Source organism: Kogia breviceps, chromosome 1 (assembly GCF_026419965.1).
Source record: "Kogia breviceps isolate mKogBre1 chromosome 1, mKogBre1 haplotype 1, whole genome shotgun sequence".
In the NCBI taxonomy this organism is placed as follows: domain Eukaryota; kingdom Metazoa; phylum Chordata; class Mammalia; order Artiodactyla; family Physeteridae; genus Kogia; species Kogia breviceps.
Genome location: NC_081310.1, coordinates 86,253,458 through 86,270,858, shown reverse-complemented (window position 1 = coordinate 86,270,858; position 17,401 = coordinate 86,253,458). Strand labels below are relative to the sequence as shown.

The 17,401-nt window shown below is 36.7% G+C and overlaps 1 protein-coding gene across 9 annotated transcripts in view; it reads left to right on the top strand.

The window, feature by feature from the left end:
- The window catches only part of ASH1L (ASH1 like histone lysine methyltransferase), a 207,335-nt gene that overhangs the window by 12,359 nt on the left and 177,575 nt on the right, over positions 1-17,401 (top strand). For 6 of the 9 annotated variants that reach the window (XM_067037683.1, XM_067037687.1, XM_067037675.1 and 3 more), the window contains one exon: positions 13,762-14,282. In XM_067037683.1, the coding sequence (XP_066893784.1) occupies positions 13,863-14,282 (420 nt within the window). In that variant the 5' untranslated portion in view covers positions 13,762-13,862. Of the gene's footprint in view, positions 1-1,844; positions 1,999-13,761; positions 14,283-17,401 lie in introns of all 9 variants that reach the window. The other 3 variants (XM_067037648.1, XM_067037637.1, XM_059054818.2) reach the window with 1 other exon arrangement.

The following is a 17,401-nucleotide window of genomic DNA, read 5'->3' as shown; positions in this document are numbered from 1 at the left end:
ATGTTTTTCTGGATGTGGGTAAGGATCTATGTAAATATATTTAAGGTGTCAGAAATTGGAAGGAATAGAAATAATAGACAATAAAAGCAATCACAGTATATAGGGTTTTTTTTTTTTTGGCTGTATTGGGTCTTCGCTGCTGTGCGTAAGCTTTCTCTAGTTGCAGTGAACGGGGGCTACTCTTCGTTGTGGTGTGCGGGCTTCTCATTGCTGTGGCTTCTCGTTGCGGAGCACAGGCTCTGGGCACACAGGCTCAGTAGTTGTGGCTTGCGAGCTCTAGAGCGCAGGCTCAGTAGTTGTGGCGCATGGTCTTAGCTGCTCCACGGCATGTGGGATCTTCCCAGAGCAGGGCTCGAACCTGTGTCCCCTGCATTGGCAGGGGGATCCTTAACCACTGCGCCTCCAGGGAGGTGCCTAGGTTTTTTGCTGTTGTTGATTTTAAAACCTATCAGGAACCCTCTTAGCTAATGCATGAAACATATCCTCTTGCTTGAACACATGAGTTCACATTTGCTGATCCACCTCTACCATTAGGAAAATGTAGGGCCCATCTGTTGAATTGGCACTGTGCCCAAAAGGCTGGTAGTTTCGGACTTCGTCAGTTCAGGAAAAGGAATTAATTCCAGAACATTGAGGGGAAACTTTTCTAGTAACAACATATTCCCTAAAGTTTTTCTGATCTCTTGTTGCTGTTTTACAGAAATCACCAGAGAATTAAGGATCCATATCATGTATGATTTCTTTTTTTTTTTTTTTTTTTTTTTTTTTTTGTGGTATGCGGGCCTCTCACTGCTGTGGCCTCTCCCATTGCAGAGCACAGGCTCCGGACGCGCAGGCCTAGCGGCCATGGCTCACGGGCCCAGCCGCTCCGCGGCATGTGGGATCTTCCCGGACCAGGGCACGAACCCGTGACCCCTGCATCGGCAGGCGGACTCTCAACCACTGCGCCACCAGGGAAGCCCCTATATGATTTCTTTTTCCTAAGTCTAAGTCAGAATTATCATTTGTATGTATTAGAGAGTCTGTTCTCTTCCATGTAAATGGTGTCCTTAAGAAAATATTAACAAAAAATTCCAGATAGTTAGAGGCTATCTTCTTAAGTAGAATTGAGATGTTTAAGAAAGTAGTATAATTTGGGATTCAGATAGGCCTCGAAAAATATTTCTAGATGAATCTGTTCCACACAAATCTGGAAACTATTTACTGAGACTTAGAACTAGGTGATTAAAAGTGGCCACCTCCAAGTTTCTTGTTTCATAAGCATCTTAATTATGAATATTATGGAATGACAGTTGCATTATTTACCTGTTCTTCAACAGGGACTGCATTTAAAAATGGACATAAACTCACATGGGATGGTGGTGGTTAAATGGTGATTTAAGTAAATCTTTGTTATACTGTCTGTTACCTGTCCACCTTCTTTTTCCCTTCACCATTTTGATAATGCAGTAATTTCTGGAGAATCATTAGTTAAAGCAACATACCAACGTTAGAATGGCAGACTCTGGGTATAAGAAAAGTAATTCTCCAAAATCAGTAAAATGGCAGCAAAGTGATTATCATCTATCTGAGACCCACCCTGATTGGCTTCCAGCATACAGTTACCAAGCCTCCCTAGCTATATCCCACACACGTCTCTGAAATGCATGCGATTTCTGAATCCAAACCTGAACCTGACCATGTGCCTTGGTAGGACACACTCTTTAGCACTCTTCAAGATCCTGCCTACCTCTTTAGCTTTGTGTCTCACTGGGCCTCCTACCCTTGTGGTTCAGCTGTTTGGAACTGTCATCATTCCCATACACGGTTCGTTTATATCTCCATGACTTTCATGTTCCTCCCAGTGCCTGGCTGCTTAGAGAACACCTACCCAACTTCTGAGACAAAGTTCAAGTTGATGCTGTGAAGCCTTACCTGGCCACCTCCCCTCTTTTGGTGAACAGTATGCACTCATTTGTCTTTGGCATATACCTAGGAGTGGAATTGCTGGGCCACGGGGTAAGCATATTTTTATCTTTAGTAAATACTGTCAAACGGTTTTCCAAGTTGATTTTATGACTTTATAACTTTATCAGGCTCCACATCTTCCCCAGCTTTTGGTGTTGCCATTCTTTTTAATTTTAGCCATTTTGGTGGGTAATAGTATTTCATTGGTATTGATTTGCATTTCACTGATGACTGGTGAGTTTAAGTAACTTTTCATGTGTGCGTTGGATGTTTGGACATCCTCTTGTGAAGAACCTGCTCTTAATATATATTCTGAATGCAATTCCTTTCTCAAATATACGCGTTGCAAATATCGTCATCCAATGTATGGCTTCCCTTTTCACTCTCTAGGTGGTGTCTTTTGATGAACAGAAGTTCTCATTTTTCATAAAGTCCCATTTGTCTTTTTTTTTCCCCTGATCTAGTTTGAAGAGGCATGTAGTTGTGGGTAGGAGGAAATGGAGAATTACTTATTAATAGGCATAAAGTTTCAGTCAAGCAAGATGAATAAGCTCTAGAGATTTATTGTACAGCATTGTATGTATAGTCAACGATAGTATATTGTACACTTGAAAATTTGGTAGATCTCGTTTAGTGTTCTTACCACAATAAAACAAAATAATAAAAAAGATAAAGACACAAATAAAAGATAAAGAGGTGGCAGTCTATTGAATGGAAACAAAAAGGAGAGGAATATATTAAGAAAATAGCTAGTCAGTATTAAGATAATGGAGTTAAAAAGTACATCCAAAAGCTATTGGGTTAGTTTTCTCAATTTCATGTATATATGAATAAGACTTCAGAGGTGTGTGCATATAGTACCTGTGTATATTTCAAATCTTTTAAAAATATGTTTTTATTGGATTTGTGTTTAATTATAAAACTTACACAAATTCTATAACAGGTCAAGGAAAAAAATATTTATAAACAAGATTTTTCCCGTTTACTTCCAAACCTTTTCCCCTAAAGTAACCAGTGCTATCAGTTGATGTATAATCATCCATATTTATTTCTTTGTGCATACAAATACATGTTTTTTTTCTACTCTTTACAAATATGAAATCATGCTTGCACTTTTACTTAAAAATAGCATACATGTGTGTGTGAGTATATATATATTTAACTGTTTTTGTGTATGCAGCACCTCAAGGACTGCTATAATAAGTATCCTTTTATTGGTGCTTTTATTTTTCTATAATAGAAAAGATTACTTTCCAAAATGATGGTGGCCACTAGTGCCCTCTTTCCCACCTTGCCAGTATTAGTTGTTATCAGTCTTAAATTTCAACCAAAGTGATAAGTGAAAAATATCTTAATTCACACCTCCCTACCAGTGAGGTAGATCATCTTTTTATGTTTCTAATTATTTCTGTCTCTTCTGTAATTTCCTGTGTATATCTCCTGTATGTCTTTTCTTATGTACTAGTTTATAGAATAACTTTGTATGTTAGAGATATTAATCCTTTTTCATGTTCATTATATTTTCTCCCAATCTATTGTTTGTCCTTGATTTTGTTTACATCTTACATTATAGTATGTAATGCTTTTATGTAATCAAATTGGTCACTTTTTTCCTTTATGGTTTCTAGTTTCCTGATTTGCATAAGGTTTCTTAATCATAGGCTATAGAAATATTCACCAGTACTCTTCAAGTGCTTTTATTTGTACATATAGCTCTTAAATCCAATTATTCTTTAATTAATTAATTAATTAATTAGGTTGCATTGGGTCTTCATTGCTGTGCCTGGGCTTTCTCTAGTTGCAGTGAGTGGGGGCTACTCTTCGCTGCGATGCACGGGCTTATCATTGTGGTGGCTTTTCTTGTTGCGGAGCATGGGCTCTAGGTGCACAGCTTCAGTAGTTGTGGCATGTGGGCTCAGTAGTTGTGGCGCACGGGCTTAGTTGCTCCGCGGCATGTGGGATCTTCCCGGAGCAGGTCTCGAACCTGTGTCCCCTGCATTGGCAGGTGGATTCTTAACCACTGTGCCACCAGGGGAAGTCCAAGATAAATGTTTTCATTTCTCTTGGGTATATGCCTAGGAGTGAAATTGCAAGGTTATGTGGTAACTCTGTTTAGCCTTTTGAGTAACTGCCAGACTGTTTTCCAAAGCAGCTGCACCATTTTACATTCCAACTCCAATTTTTCCACAGAAAAGTTTTATGAAAACTAAATATAATGTATTTACAAAGTAAATGGTACCCTCTTGGAAACGACTCTCTTGTTTAGTGTATAACCAAGTGGATTGGCCCTGAGTTGACAGCCCTTAATCCTGGTCAAAGTGTAATAATTCACTAATGAGAAAACCTTTCTGTTGTTAACTTCTGCTTCCCTCCTTTTGCCATTTTAGAATTCCCTAGGGATAGAGTTCAGTGTCCCTACATATTCCTTGCAACCATGGACCCATCCTTCCTTTTAAATTTATTTTAATTTATTTTAAAAATATATTTGTTTGTTTATTTATTTTGGCTGTTCTGGGTCTTAGTTGTGGCATGCATGCGGGATCTAGTTCCCTGACCGGGGTTGAACCTGGGCCTCCAGCATTGGGAGCGAGGACTCTTTCTTACCCACTGGACCACCAGGGAAGTCCCCATCCTTCCTTTTTTTTTTTTTTTTTTTTTGTGGTACGCGGGCCTCTTACTGTTGTGGCCTCTCCCGTTGCAGAGCACTGGCTCTGGACATGCAGGCTCAGCGGCCATGGCTCACGGGCCTAGCTGCTCCGCGGCATGTGGGAATCTTCCCGGACCGGGGCACGAACCCGTGTCCCCTGCATCAGCAGGTGGACTCTCAACCACTACGCCACCAGGGAAGCCCTCCCATCCTTCCTTTTTTCAAAAACAATTGAAGTTATATATATTCGATTTGTGTTAACTTTGCTTGTCAGGAAGAATTAAGTAAGCTTTGATTAGATTATCTGTCTGACAGTCGATGAGTATAATTTTTTCCTCAGGATTAGCTTTGGGAATTCTTTCTGTGTATATTTTCCTCTTGTGGCTTACTAGTTATAATTTATGTCTGCTATTTCACTTTCCTGTTCTGAGTTTCTGAAGTTCTTTGTTGGTATAATACAGTATTTCTTTGGTCATGAGACACATTCTTTACTCCCAGTTTAATGTTTCTGAAATTAGGAAATAATACAATTGATAATTACATTTAATGTGGTAGTGGTTTATAAAAATATTTCCCCCTGAAAATGCGGTCATTGATTCATGAAGCCTCTTAAAATCAGTGGCATCTTGGAATTTAAGAAATATATACAATACATAAATATAAAAATAACTAGATTTACTGGTGATGAGTACTTTGAAAGTTAGGAATTGTTGGTGATTGTCCCTATCTTTTAAATGAAGGGTTGTTCTGTAGCTGAGTAAAAAAGCTTAATTTGTCCAGCTTTTTAAGTGTAGTTTATGTTGTATAAGTCATTTAGGGACATAGTTCAAATTTTTTTGGTATCTTCATGAAGATATTTTAGCTTTTTCTGATTTCAGTGACTTATGTAACATCAGTGATTCAGTGGTTTAATGTAAAACATCTTAAACCAGTTAGGACACTGCTTACTCTTTTACTGGTGATATACATAGAGCTTATTTTTTAAGTTGTAAAAACAGTATAAGATTAAATAGTGTTTAAAGACAATTAAAATATCAGTTCTTTAACATTTCAATTTGCATTTTGTCTATTCTCTATATACATGATTAAAAATATAGTAATATGCATGTTGGCTTATTCAGTCAGTAGATATTTATTGAATACCTTTTATGGTCCAGGAACTTTACTAAGGATATATATATCAGTGATAAGGCAGATAGGATTCTTATTCTCATGAAACAAATGGTCTAGTGTAAAATATGGATATTAAGCATATAGCTTACTGGTATGATAAGTTTTAAGGGACTTACAGTATACTATATGACCCCCTAACAGGGAGATCTCCCCTGGTCTAGGGGGTTAGGAAATGTCTCCCTGATAAAGTGACCTTTAAGCTGAGATGGAAAGGATGAGTAGAAGTCATCAAAGAAGCAGGTAGAAAAGAGTACTAGGCAGAGAGAAGTAACTATGTTCTCCTAGAGGGAGGAAGACAGAGACGTTTGGGTAACTGAAAAGTACTTAGAACACTTGTATGTCACACATATGTTATTGCTTTTTTGGGGTTTTATTTACCCCTGCTATGCTTATAGAAGAGTGGGAAATGATGTGGCTAGAGTTAGGTAGGGGCTGATAATAACAAAAAGTAAACGTAAACACTAGTGTGTGTGTCTGTGTGTGTGTGTGTGAAGTACTTTTGTAAGTACTAATGTATTAGTTCATTGAACCCTAACAACAGTTTCTATTCACGGATGAGAGAACAAGGCATAGAGTGCCTTGCCCAAAATTAATATACCAGAACTGGGATCTGAGCCTATGCATTCTGGATCCAGAGTTTGTGTCTTTAACTACTGTACCATAGTGAAAATTTAAGTTATAAATTATTGTTAGGATAGGGGACTTTTATATCCAAATGTCAGTATGAAAGCATCCAAAGATTCTAAGTGGAAAAATGACATAATTAGATTATTTTAAAAATCATCTTTCTGGCTGGAGGAAGGGACTGGAGGAGAGCAAGGTGGATATACAAAGGAGTTAGAAGGCCACTACTATATTCTGGGTAAGAATTGTTTTTTTGGACAACTCAGTGGCAGTGGAATTGGAACGGTGTGTAATCAAAAATTGTTTACATGGTTTTCACAGGTTTTGGTGTTAGGTTGAGAAGTCAAGGATGATCCCCACATTTCTGACTTACTGGTGATACTGTGATTACTTAGCTAATATGATATGTTCTAAGAAATATTATGGTCATTTATAAGAATTTTAAAGAGCATGAAACCCAGGACAAATTAAAATGCATAATGAGCTATGAATTTTTAAAAGTTTTGTATAGTTAATTTATATCTGGTTTTGAATGTTGAGAAATACAGCAATGATTACAGTCTCTAACTATGTTTAATAAAGACAACAAAGGAAAATGAAAATTTATCATAGATGAGTCAAGCTAGATTTTACTTATTTTAAGCTAAAAATCTGCAAACATTGTTCAGTCTGCATTGTGGTAATTTTAGATATGTACTTATCCAAAAAGAAAAAAAAAATGTTACTTTTACATATTAGGGAAAGTTAATAAGATAAATTACCTTTCTTACCCTGTTAAAACTAAAACTTATAAAACTCCTTTTATGTTCATAAATTGTCATACTGCCTCCCTCTGTATATATCATGTGCCTATATTTCCATCTGTCTACTTGACCTTTCTACTTAAATGTTTCACAGGCATCTAAAATTAAACAAGTTTATTACTGAACTCTTGATCTCCCCTTCTGTGTCATTCTGGCAGACAACTTATAGGATGCTAGCCCCATGAGGGCAGGATTTTTGTGTTTTTTTGCAGTGCTATGTAAGTTTCTGTTACATAATGGGCACTTAGTAAATATTTGTTTAAGGAGTGTCTAAATGGTACCACCGTACAATTCTATGATTGCTCAAGTCTTCATATTTTATTTCCCTCCCCTCCTACTTCTTATTGACAAATCATATCTATTATACCTCTAAAATATCTCTTAATCCATCCATTCTTAAAAAATTTCCAGTGCTACTACCCTAATCTGTCGATCTTATGTTATTCCAGAATCAACTTTTACTATATTTCTAATCATTCTTCCACAGCAACCAGAGAAGTTTTCTTAAAATGTAAATTGTATCATTACTTTCCTTTTCAGAGCTTCTTTTTGAATTCCATATCTTTCATGTAGGCCAACAAGGCCTTCTGCAAGCTATTTTCGTTTAACATTCCATTTTTGTATTGTGCTGTTCTCCATTTGGTTTACCTACTGTTAACCTTTACAGTCTCAGGGAGTTTTTACACCCACTGTTCCCTATTTTTGGATCATTTTCACCTCCACATTTTTGCCTGGCTATTGCCTGCTCATACTGGGTCTCAGCTTATAGTTAACATGTTTTTCTAAGATATGTTCCCCGTCCCTCCAAGTTTCCTTGATATACTACCTCACATAGTAGTACCTTCACATTTATTAGAAGTTATATATATTTGTATGATCAGTCATTCGTCTCCCCCGCTAAATTTAAAGTTCATGACACCAAGGACTATATTTGTATTACTTATGACTATATCTACCGTGGGTATCACAATTCTCAAAACATATTTAGAGACTGAAAATATTTATTGAATGGATGAAGGGGATAGATTAAGAATGATGAATCCATAAAGGAAGTGGTGGACTGGTTAGAGAGGTAGTTGGAGAGCCAGTAGAATGTGTGATCATAGCAGCCAGGTGAGAGTTTCAAATATCAAATATGCCAAATGTAGCAGAGAGGAGTAATAAGATCAGGACTAAAAATGATCTTTGGGAGGCAGAATAACATAGTGTTTAAGAGGAGCCAGGCAGACCTAGACTCTACCTTTTATTGGTTGTTAACTTGTCTTTTCATCTCTAAAAAGAGAAGAAGGAATAGTAACTACCTCATGGTGATTGTGAGGCTTAAATGAGATAATCTGTATAAAACTTTTAGCATACAGCTTTGCACATATTAAGAGCTCAGTTAAACTTTGGTATTTTTATTATTTTTATTTTTTATTTTATTTATTTATTTTTTTTGCGGTACGCGGGCCACTCACTGTTTGTGGCCTCTCCCGTTGTGGAGCACAGGCTCCAGACGTGCAGGCTCAGCGGCCATGGCTCACGGGCCCAGCTGCTCCGCGGCATGTGGGATCTTCCCGGACAGGGGCACGAACCCATGTCCCCTGCATCGGCAGGTGGATTCTCAACCACTGCGCCACCAGGGAAGCCCTTTGTTATTTTTAAATTGCTAATGCTAAACCCACTGTAAGGACTCAATATTTGTAGTACTTAGAAAATATATACAGTTGACCCTTGAACAAAACAGGGGTTGGGGGCGCAGACCCTCCAAGCCGTCGAAAACCCACAGTCAGACTATGCAGTTCCTCCACGTCTGTGGATTCAACCAACTGCAAATCATGTAGTACTGTAGTGTTTACTATCGAAGAAATCTTCATTTAAGTGGACCTGTGCGGTTCAAACCCTTGTTGCTCAAGGGTCAACTGTAATTAGCAATTTTCTAAAAAGTTTGTTCGTAACAAAAATGATCTGGGAAAAAGGGCTTCATGCTGTAGATTAATGTTAGTTTCCCTTGAATTTGGACTAGACTGTTTTGGATTGTTTCAATGCTTTGAAAATGTGAATCCCAAAGTTGCACGTGAGATGAATGTTGAATTTGCCTCTTTGAGTGTGAATGAAGAGATTCTAGCATTCTTAGTTCTGTGTTTCTCCTTGCAACTGTGTTTTAAATTGAATGTATTATAGTAGGAACCAGAATAAGTTGTGTAACAACATAGCATCCTTGCTCCTGGATGGAAAACCTAGATTGTATAGATACATCTTTCCAAAAGCTGAAAGAATATCATTCACAGAGAACATTGCTTTGAAAATTCAAAAACAACGTCTGGCAGCTGCTCTACGGACTGCTTTTCAGGCAGTTTACATTTAGCAGATAAAAGCATTCTTTGTTGTGAAGTATCTTCAGAACTTGGATTTATCTTTACTAGAAACACTTAAATTTGGTATGTGGAGTTTGCCAATCATGATTTTCCAGTCTTACTGCCTAAGTGGATTCACAGAATATGCCCTAAGAATACTATTCTTTTTTCTCCTTGATCAAGTTAAGGAAACGTTATATTTCTCTATTCCTACATACATGTCTAGGGTAGTGATCAGTATTTTCAAATTAATTTCCTTTTCAGTTTATTGATACTCTGCTATTATTTAATAATCTGTGTCACTTGGTTTCAGTTTTTTCCATTTTTAAAATGAAGAGAATCATGCTCTCCAAACCCTTCTCTGTAATGTTTTAAGAGTGAGTAAGTGCTGGTAAAAAACGCTTTGAGTCCTTTGGAAGAAATATGGAAATTCTACTTTAAATATTTATAAATATACATTAAGACTTCTGTAGTTCTTTCATTATGAAAATCAAAAATTATAGGGAAATTTTAAAATGTGTGTACTTGTGAGTAGTGTATGTAAAAGTAGTTGTTTTTGTATAAATTATTATTTGTTTTTTATTCCAAAAAGGATTTCTTTTAATAACTAACCAATAAGATATTTGGCAGGTCCATCAGTTCACCATTAGTAACGCAAAACCCTGGATGGGCATTTGAATTTAAGAAACAAGAAAGAAAGAGGAGGGAAAAAACTAGACAAGGAACAAATTGAAGCCAATAACATGTAACCCACATAAGGCATGGAGTTAATTTAAATATTTATTGACTACCACCTATGTGCCAGGTACCATTCTTGATGCTGGAATAGTACATTGAACCAAATTGACAAAAATCCACTTCCATGTGGACTTTACATTCCAGTGGAAGTGTGTAGACAATAAATAAATATATTGTACACCAGATGGTGAAAAGAGCACAGGAGAAATAAAACAGGATAGAGTGTGAGAAGAGGTGGGATGGGTGTTTTTCTATTTTGTAAAGGGAATGCCTCTTCTATAAGTTATATTTAGGCAAAGACATGATGGAAGTGACAGAGCAAACCATGCAGTGATCTGGGGAAAGGGTGTTCTAGTCAGGTAGAATAATAAGTGCAAAGGCCCTTAGGTAGGAGTATTTTTGTTGAATTTGAAAAACAGAAGGAGAATACCTGTGCCCGCCCCCCCCTTCTTGGAACTAAGTGGGGAGACTGGTAGGAGATGGAAGAGAAGTAGAGGGGATTGTAGGGAGTTTAGACCATTGTAAAGACTGGCTTTTACTTTGAGTGAGATGGGAAGCCATTGAAAGGGTTTTTGAGCAGAGGAGTGACATGATATGATACAGGCTTTAATAGGATTACCCTGCTGTTGAGTTGAGAAGACTATAGATACAAAGGCTGAGACGAGGAACCAGTTAGGAGGTTATTGAAATAAATAGTACAGGGCAGATATTATCAGTTGGATCTGATTGGTAGCTGTCAAATTAGTGAGAAATAGGTTCCACATATATTTTGAAGGTAAAGAAGACTTTTCTGACCGAGTGGACATATGGGACATTAGAAAAAGAAAGGAATCACAGATGATTCAAAATTTTTGATCTAAATATTTCTGGTTGGAGTTTCATTTATTGAGATGAGTAAGCCTGTGGGAAGAACAGATTTGGGGAGCTTGGCGAAGGTGAATTGACTTTGGACATGTTAAGCTTGAAGTGCCTAATTATTAACTATCTAGTCAGTGTGTCAAGTAGGCATTTAAATATATGAATCTGGAGTTCCAGGAGGGGTCTCAGCTGTCTCTGGAGATAGAAATTTTTGAATCATCTGTGTTAGATGGCATTTAAATTCAAAAGACTGGATCTGGTCATTTAGGAAGTTAGTGTAGATAGAAAAGGAAAGAGCATGCCCTGGGGGCACTCCAGTGTTTAGAGTTAAGGGAGAAAAAGAAGAACTGGCAAAAAAGACTCCTTAATCAAACACTTTAGTACTTCTGCAAGTGTTTGACTTGAAGTGTATGACTGTTCATAGAAATTGTGATAATTAAGACCAAAATAGATCCAGATCAGGTCAGGTCACATTTTGTCGCTAGGGTGTTACGAGAAAACTTTTGATTTTCAGAGTTTTGAATTTCAGGATGTGCACACATCATGGGGAAGATAGGACTTTGTACTTTTAAAGGAAAGAAAGCACATGGCACAGAGCAGAAATGAACATGATTTGTTAGGGACAGTAAAGAAAACAGAATGTTAAAAAAAATTTATTTATTTATTTATTTATTTATTTTGCTCTCTGGGGTCTTAGTTGTGGCACGCGGGATCTTTGTTGAGGTATGCAAACTCTTAGTTGCAGCATGTGGGATCTACTTCCCTGACCAGGGATCAAACCTGGAGCCCCCTGCATTGGGAGCTTGGAGTCTTAGCCACTCCACTGGAGCACCAGGGAAGTTGAAGAAAACTGAATTGACTAAATCATAGGGGATGTGTGTTGGGAAGTAAGGAAAGACAAGTTTGAGAAGTTAGAGCCATATTATGAAGAGCCTTGAATGCCATTGTGAAGTGTTAATATATGAAGTGGTAGACAGCAAGAATAATTGTCATATGCAGTTGATTTGAAAATTACTCTTTCAGCTGTTTGTGTGAATGAATAGAATAGGAATACACTTTAGTTTAGTCAGTTGGCCAGTATTTGTTGAGTAACTACTTAAAATGCTGCTAGCACTGCTAGTAAAATTGTCGGCACCTTCTATTGAGCCTTGCTGTGTGCCAGTCATTGGGCTATGCATTCTACTTAGATTTCTTGTAGGAGTTGTAAACGTTGTATCATATGATCTTTGCCTTTGTAACTCTTATTATCTTGTTGGAAAGAAAAGTCTTAAGGTACATAGTTTAAACTATAAAATATTCTACTGCATAAATGGAACTTTCTAAGGGATAGGATGTTCTTTTTTTTCCAGATACTGGTCCTGGATCTTGATTCGGATATATGCTTGAAATAAGACTAGTCTTTCAGTCCTCAAGAATAGTGAATAATTTTGGTTTTGTTTTATATTTTCTAGTCACTAGATTATATGCCAATCCTATATGGTTTCCTGAGGATCTTTATTTATGAGAAAGGGGTTGCCCTGTGTGGATTGTTCAGATTCTCTGTTAAGGTGTACCAACTATTGTAAAATAATAAATCTACGTTCTGGTTTTAAAATAATTTATAGATTTGGAGGATTGAAGCATAACAGCTGACTATTTGCTATTGGGAAAACTTGTGAAAATATATTTCTGGTTTTTAGAGTTTTTATAACAATAAAATCATTGTTTTTCTAAATCATTTATATAATTATTTAATGTTTGTCTTTCTCACTAGAGTATAAGGCTTGTAAGTTTAGGAACTGGATCTGTTTTGTTGAATACTGTATTTCCAGGGTGTTGCACAATGCCTGGCACATGATAGGTGTTTAGAAATATTTTTTAATGAATGAATGAGTAAAGGAATTCAGAGTTGAATTGTAAACCAGCAATAGAGATAATTCCAGCCTGAGAATCCTAACCTAAAAAGTCTACCACCTCGGGGCTTCCCTGGTGGCACAGTGGTTGAGAGTCCGCCTGCCGATGCAGGGGACACGGGTTCGTGCCCCGGTCCGGGAAGATCCCACATGCCGCAGAGCGGCTGGGCCCGTGAGCTGTGGCCGCTGAGCCTGCGCGTCCGGAGCCTGTGCTCCGCAACGGGAGAGGCCACCAACAGTGAGAGGCCCGCGTACTGCAAAAAAACAAAGTCTACCACCTCTTATAAATAATATTGGAGTGCTGAAACCAGCCCAAAACATGGTTCTTTACCTTCAATGAAATTCATTTTATTTGTAAGAAATATATTTCTTACATGTAAGAAATATATTCCTTTGAAACTGAGGAGTGTTAAAATATACGATATTATTTTTATCTTAGACTGTGTTTGCTTTACTGTCAGTTGCAGAAGCTTGTTGATTGAGTTAGAACAGTGGATCTTAAACATTGATTTGCCCCATACCACTACAGCTTATTTATGATATCTGGAGAATAATAAACTTATTTTGAAATTTACATTTATTTATAACTAAATGAATTTAAATCCGTTTTGAACTGCATTTTGATTCATTTTAACTGATTTTCGGTTCTTCCTGATCTTCTGGTTCTCCTCCCCCTATACCCATTTCTCATGCTAATAATTGCCTCTGTTCTGATAAATTTTTTGTTATGGTCTATCCTGCAGAGAAAGAGATGCTGGTTGCCAGTTTTGGAGATCCCTGTTTTTTATGGAACACAGTTCTGTAAAATTTTCATAAGATTCCTTGGCAATAACATACACTTGTGATGGACCCTAGAAATACTGCTATGTTAGGATTGGGTTCTGATTCCGAAGGATTTTCAAGAAAGAGTTCCTCTGCCATCAGTACTGGTACACTGGTCAGCAAGAGAGAAGTAGAGCTAGAGAACAACACAAAGGAGGAAGAGGACCTTCGCAAGTGGAATCGGGAAAGAACCATCGAAGCAGGGAAGGATGATGGTTTGACTGATGCACAGCAACAGTTTTCAGTGAAAGAAACAAACTTTTCAGAGGGAAATTTAAAATTGAAAATTGGCCTTCAGGCTAAGAGAACTAAAAAACCTCCAAAGAACTTGGAGAACTATGTATGTCGACCTGCCATAAAAACAACTATCAAGCACCCAAGGAAAGCACTTAAAAGTGGGAAGATGACAGATGAAAAGAATGAGCACTGTCCTTCAAAGCGGGTAAGTAGAATTCCCAACAGTATGTAATCATTTACAATATTTGGATTTCTCTATTAATTTTTATCGAACCTACGTACATATTTTAGGAATTTTGATTTTAATCTTTTTATGTTATTTCCAGATAGTCTGTTTTGTGAGCCAAAACAGGCTTTGAGGCTTGTCAGAGATGTGAATGATGGTATAATCATGTATGTACTTGTAAAATTACGGCAAATATTTTAAATGGGGTATATCCAGATTGCTGCTCCTACATGGCCTAGTGGAAAGAATATTGATTGGATTTTTAGTTAGGAAACCTAGAGTTGAATCTTGCCGCTCCTGTTTACTAACAATGTGACTACAGACAAACTAATAGAGAAGAAACTGAGGCTTAAAGATGTTAAATGATTACAAAACCACCTACCTTTCAGGATGGTTCTATTCCTGCTGACCTCAAGAATTTTCGAAAGGTGGATTAAAAAATTTTTATCTAGACCTTTTTACTTGAGACAATGTTAGAGCTTGTCTTACACAGCTAATTTTTAAAGGGCTTTGAGATGATTGTCTTTAGTAATCTTTCTATAGTATTTTTTTAATACTGCTAATAATGAGGTTTTGTACTGAAAGGATTTCACCCACAATACATACTTATTCTTAATATATAAGTAGTTTATATCCCACTTATATTATTTGTAGCAGAATATAGTTTGTGGTTCCTGGGGAAAGCTATCTGTATACTTACAAAATTGTTGGTAATGGGTTAGGTGTTTATTTTTCCAACAGTTACTTTAGCATAGGATGTTGACTATATTACTGCCCTCTTAATTAGTTCTTCATAAATGATGGAAAGAGCATGAATTACAGAGTCAGAACCAAATTCAAATCCTGGCTTAATAACTGTATACAGGCAATTTGGTTTATCTTAACTGAGCTGTGGTTTCCTCATTTATAACATGGGACTATTAATGCCTGTATTAAATGGGTATATAAAGAATTAAATTTCAGTAGCCAAGACATACAACCCAAGTACCAATCAACAGATGATTAGCTTAAGAAGATGTGGTGTGTACGTATGTATGTAGGTAGATGTGTGTGTGTGTATATATATATGCATATATACATATATGCTTTTATATATATACATACATACATACATACATACATACATACATACACAGGGGAATATTACTCAGCCATAAAAAAGAAATAAATATTGCCATTTGCAGCAACATGGATAGACCTAGACAATATTATACTTAGTGAAGTAAGTCAGACAGAGAAAGACAAATATTATTTGGTATGACTTATATGTGGAATCTAAAAATAATATAAATGAATCTTTATATAAACAGAAACAGACTCATAGACGTAGAAGACAAATTTATGGTTACCAAAGGGGAGAGAGAGGGACAGAGGGACAAATTAGGAGTATGGGATTAACAGATATAAACTACTATACATGAAGCAGATAAGCAATAAGGATTTACTATATAGAGCAGGGAATTATATTCAATATCTTGTAATAACCTATAATGGAATATAATACGAAAAAAAACCCTGAATCAGTTTGCTGTATACCTGAAATGAACACAATATTGTAAGTCAACTGTACTTCAATTTAAAAAAAGAATTGAATTTATATATAGTATTTAGCATGTGGTAGATTCTTGTGAATGTTCTTTTTACAGCCTAAGGTATTGCTTTACAAGGGATCTCTGGAAGGGTTTGGTTATCTGTGCTTGCTTTCAGCATATATGGTCTGTGAGGAATTTTGTGTTTGTTTGCATGCGTTTTTACATAGTTCTTATTACCAGCTTCTCTAAAGGGTTCATGACTCCAAAAAGATTAAGCATCAGTGGCTAAGGAGGGAAAGATGCACTGTTATGAGGAAAGCTTGGGAGTTTTGTTTTATTTATTTTAAAGCAACCAAAACATTTTCCCCCAGTGCTTCAAAAAGTGTTGGGTTTTGTCCGTGCATTTATTTATTTATTTATTTATTTATTTATTTATGGCTATGTCGGGTCTTTGTTGCTGTGCGCTGGCTTTCTCTAGTTGTGGCGAGCAGGGGCTACTCTTCTTGCGGTGCATGGGCTTTTCATTGTGGTGGCTTCTCTTGTTGCGGAGCACGTGCTCTAGGCATGCAAGCTTCAGTAGTTGTGGCTCGCGGGCTCAGTAGTTGTGGCTTGTGGGCTCAGTTGCTCCGCAGCATGTGGGATCTTCCCATACCAGGGCTTGAACCCATGTCCCATGCATTGGCAGGCGGATTCTTAACCACTGCACCACCAGCGAAGTCTGTCAGTGCTGCTTTTAAAGCAAATATTAAGCCTTAAATTTCTAGTAAAAACATAGAAATATAGATCATATATTTTATTTCTTAATTGAACTTTTCTTTCAGCAATGTTCAGAGGGCAAAAACAAGACCCTCTGAAAAAATAATTTGCTATCCTGGTTAGTACTAACTCATTGTTAACTGTTGATGTAATTTTTAATGACAAAACTCAAGTTCAGTTTCAAAAGTGAAATTTTCCATTTCTTTAATTATGTGACATATTGTTAAATTTATAGTCGTTTACTTATGGATTCTGTTATTTAGAGTGATTCAAATATGTCATTTATTTTTTAAAAATTTCGATCCACAGTTTAGTAACTGGCATGTTAATAACTAAAGTTTAAAGTTTAGTTTATTCTTTTGAGAAGTATTAGATGCTCTTCATGTCATATAAGTTATCAATTTTAAGGGTCTGATTTTTGGGTTTTTTTTAATGTATTTTCCCCTAGTTTTATTGTGATATCATTGACATACAGCACTGTTTAAGATGTATTTGGTTTATTTTTAATTACTTTTGAGATTTATCTTTCTGTATTACATTTTGGCAAAACTAAAAAATTTCATAACATTCAATGTTGTCAAGAATATAGGGGAAACAACCACTCTCATGCCCTGTTGCTGGAGAGTATATTGATACTGTACTTTAAAAAAAATGTATTCATTCATTCCACGCCTGGTCTTAGTTGCAGCATGTTGGGTCTTTTTTAGTTGCGGCATGTGGACTTCTTAGTTGTGCCATGCAGACTCTTAGTGTGCCATGCATGTGGGATCTAGTTCCCCGACCAGGGATTGAACCTGGGCGCCCTGCATT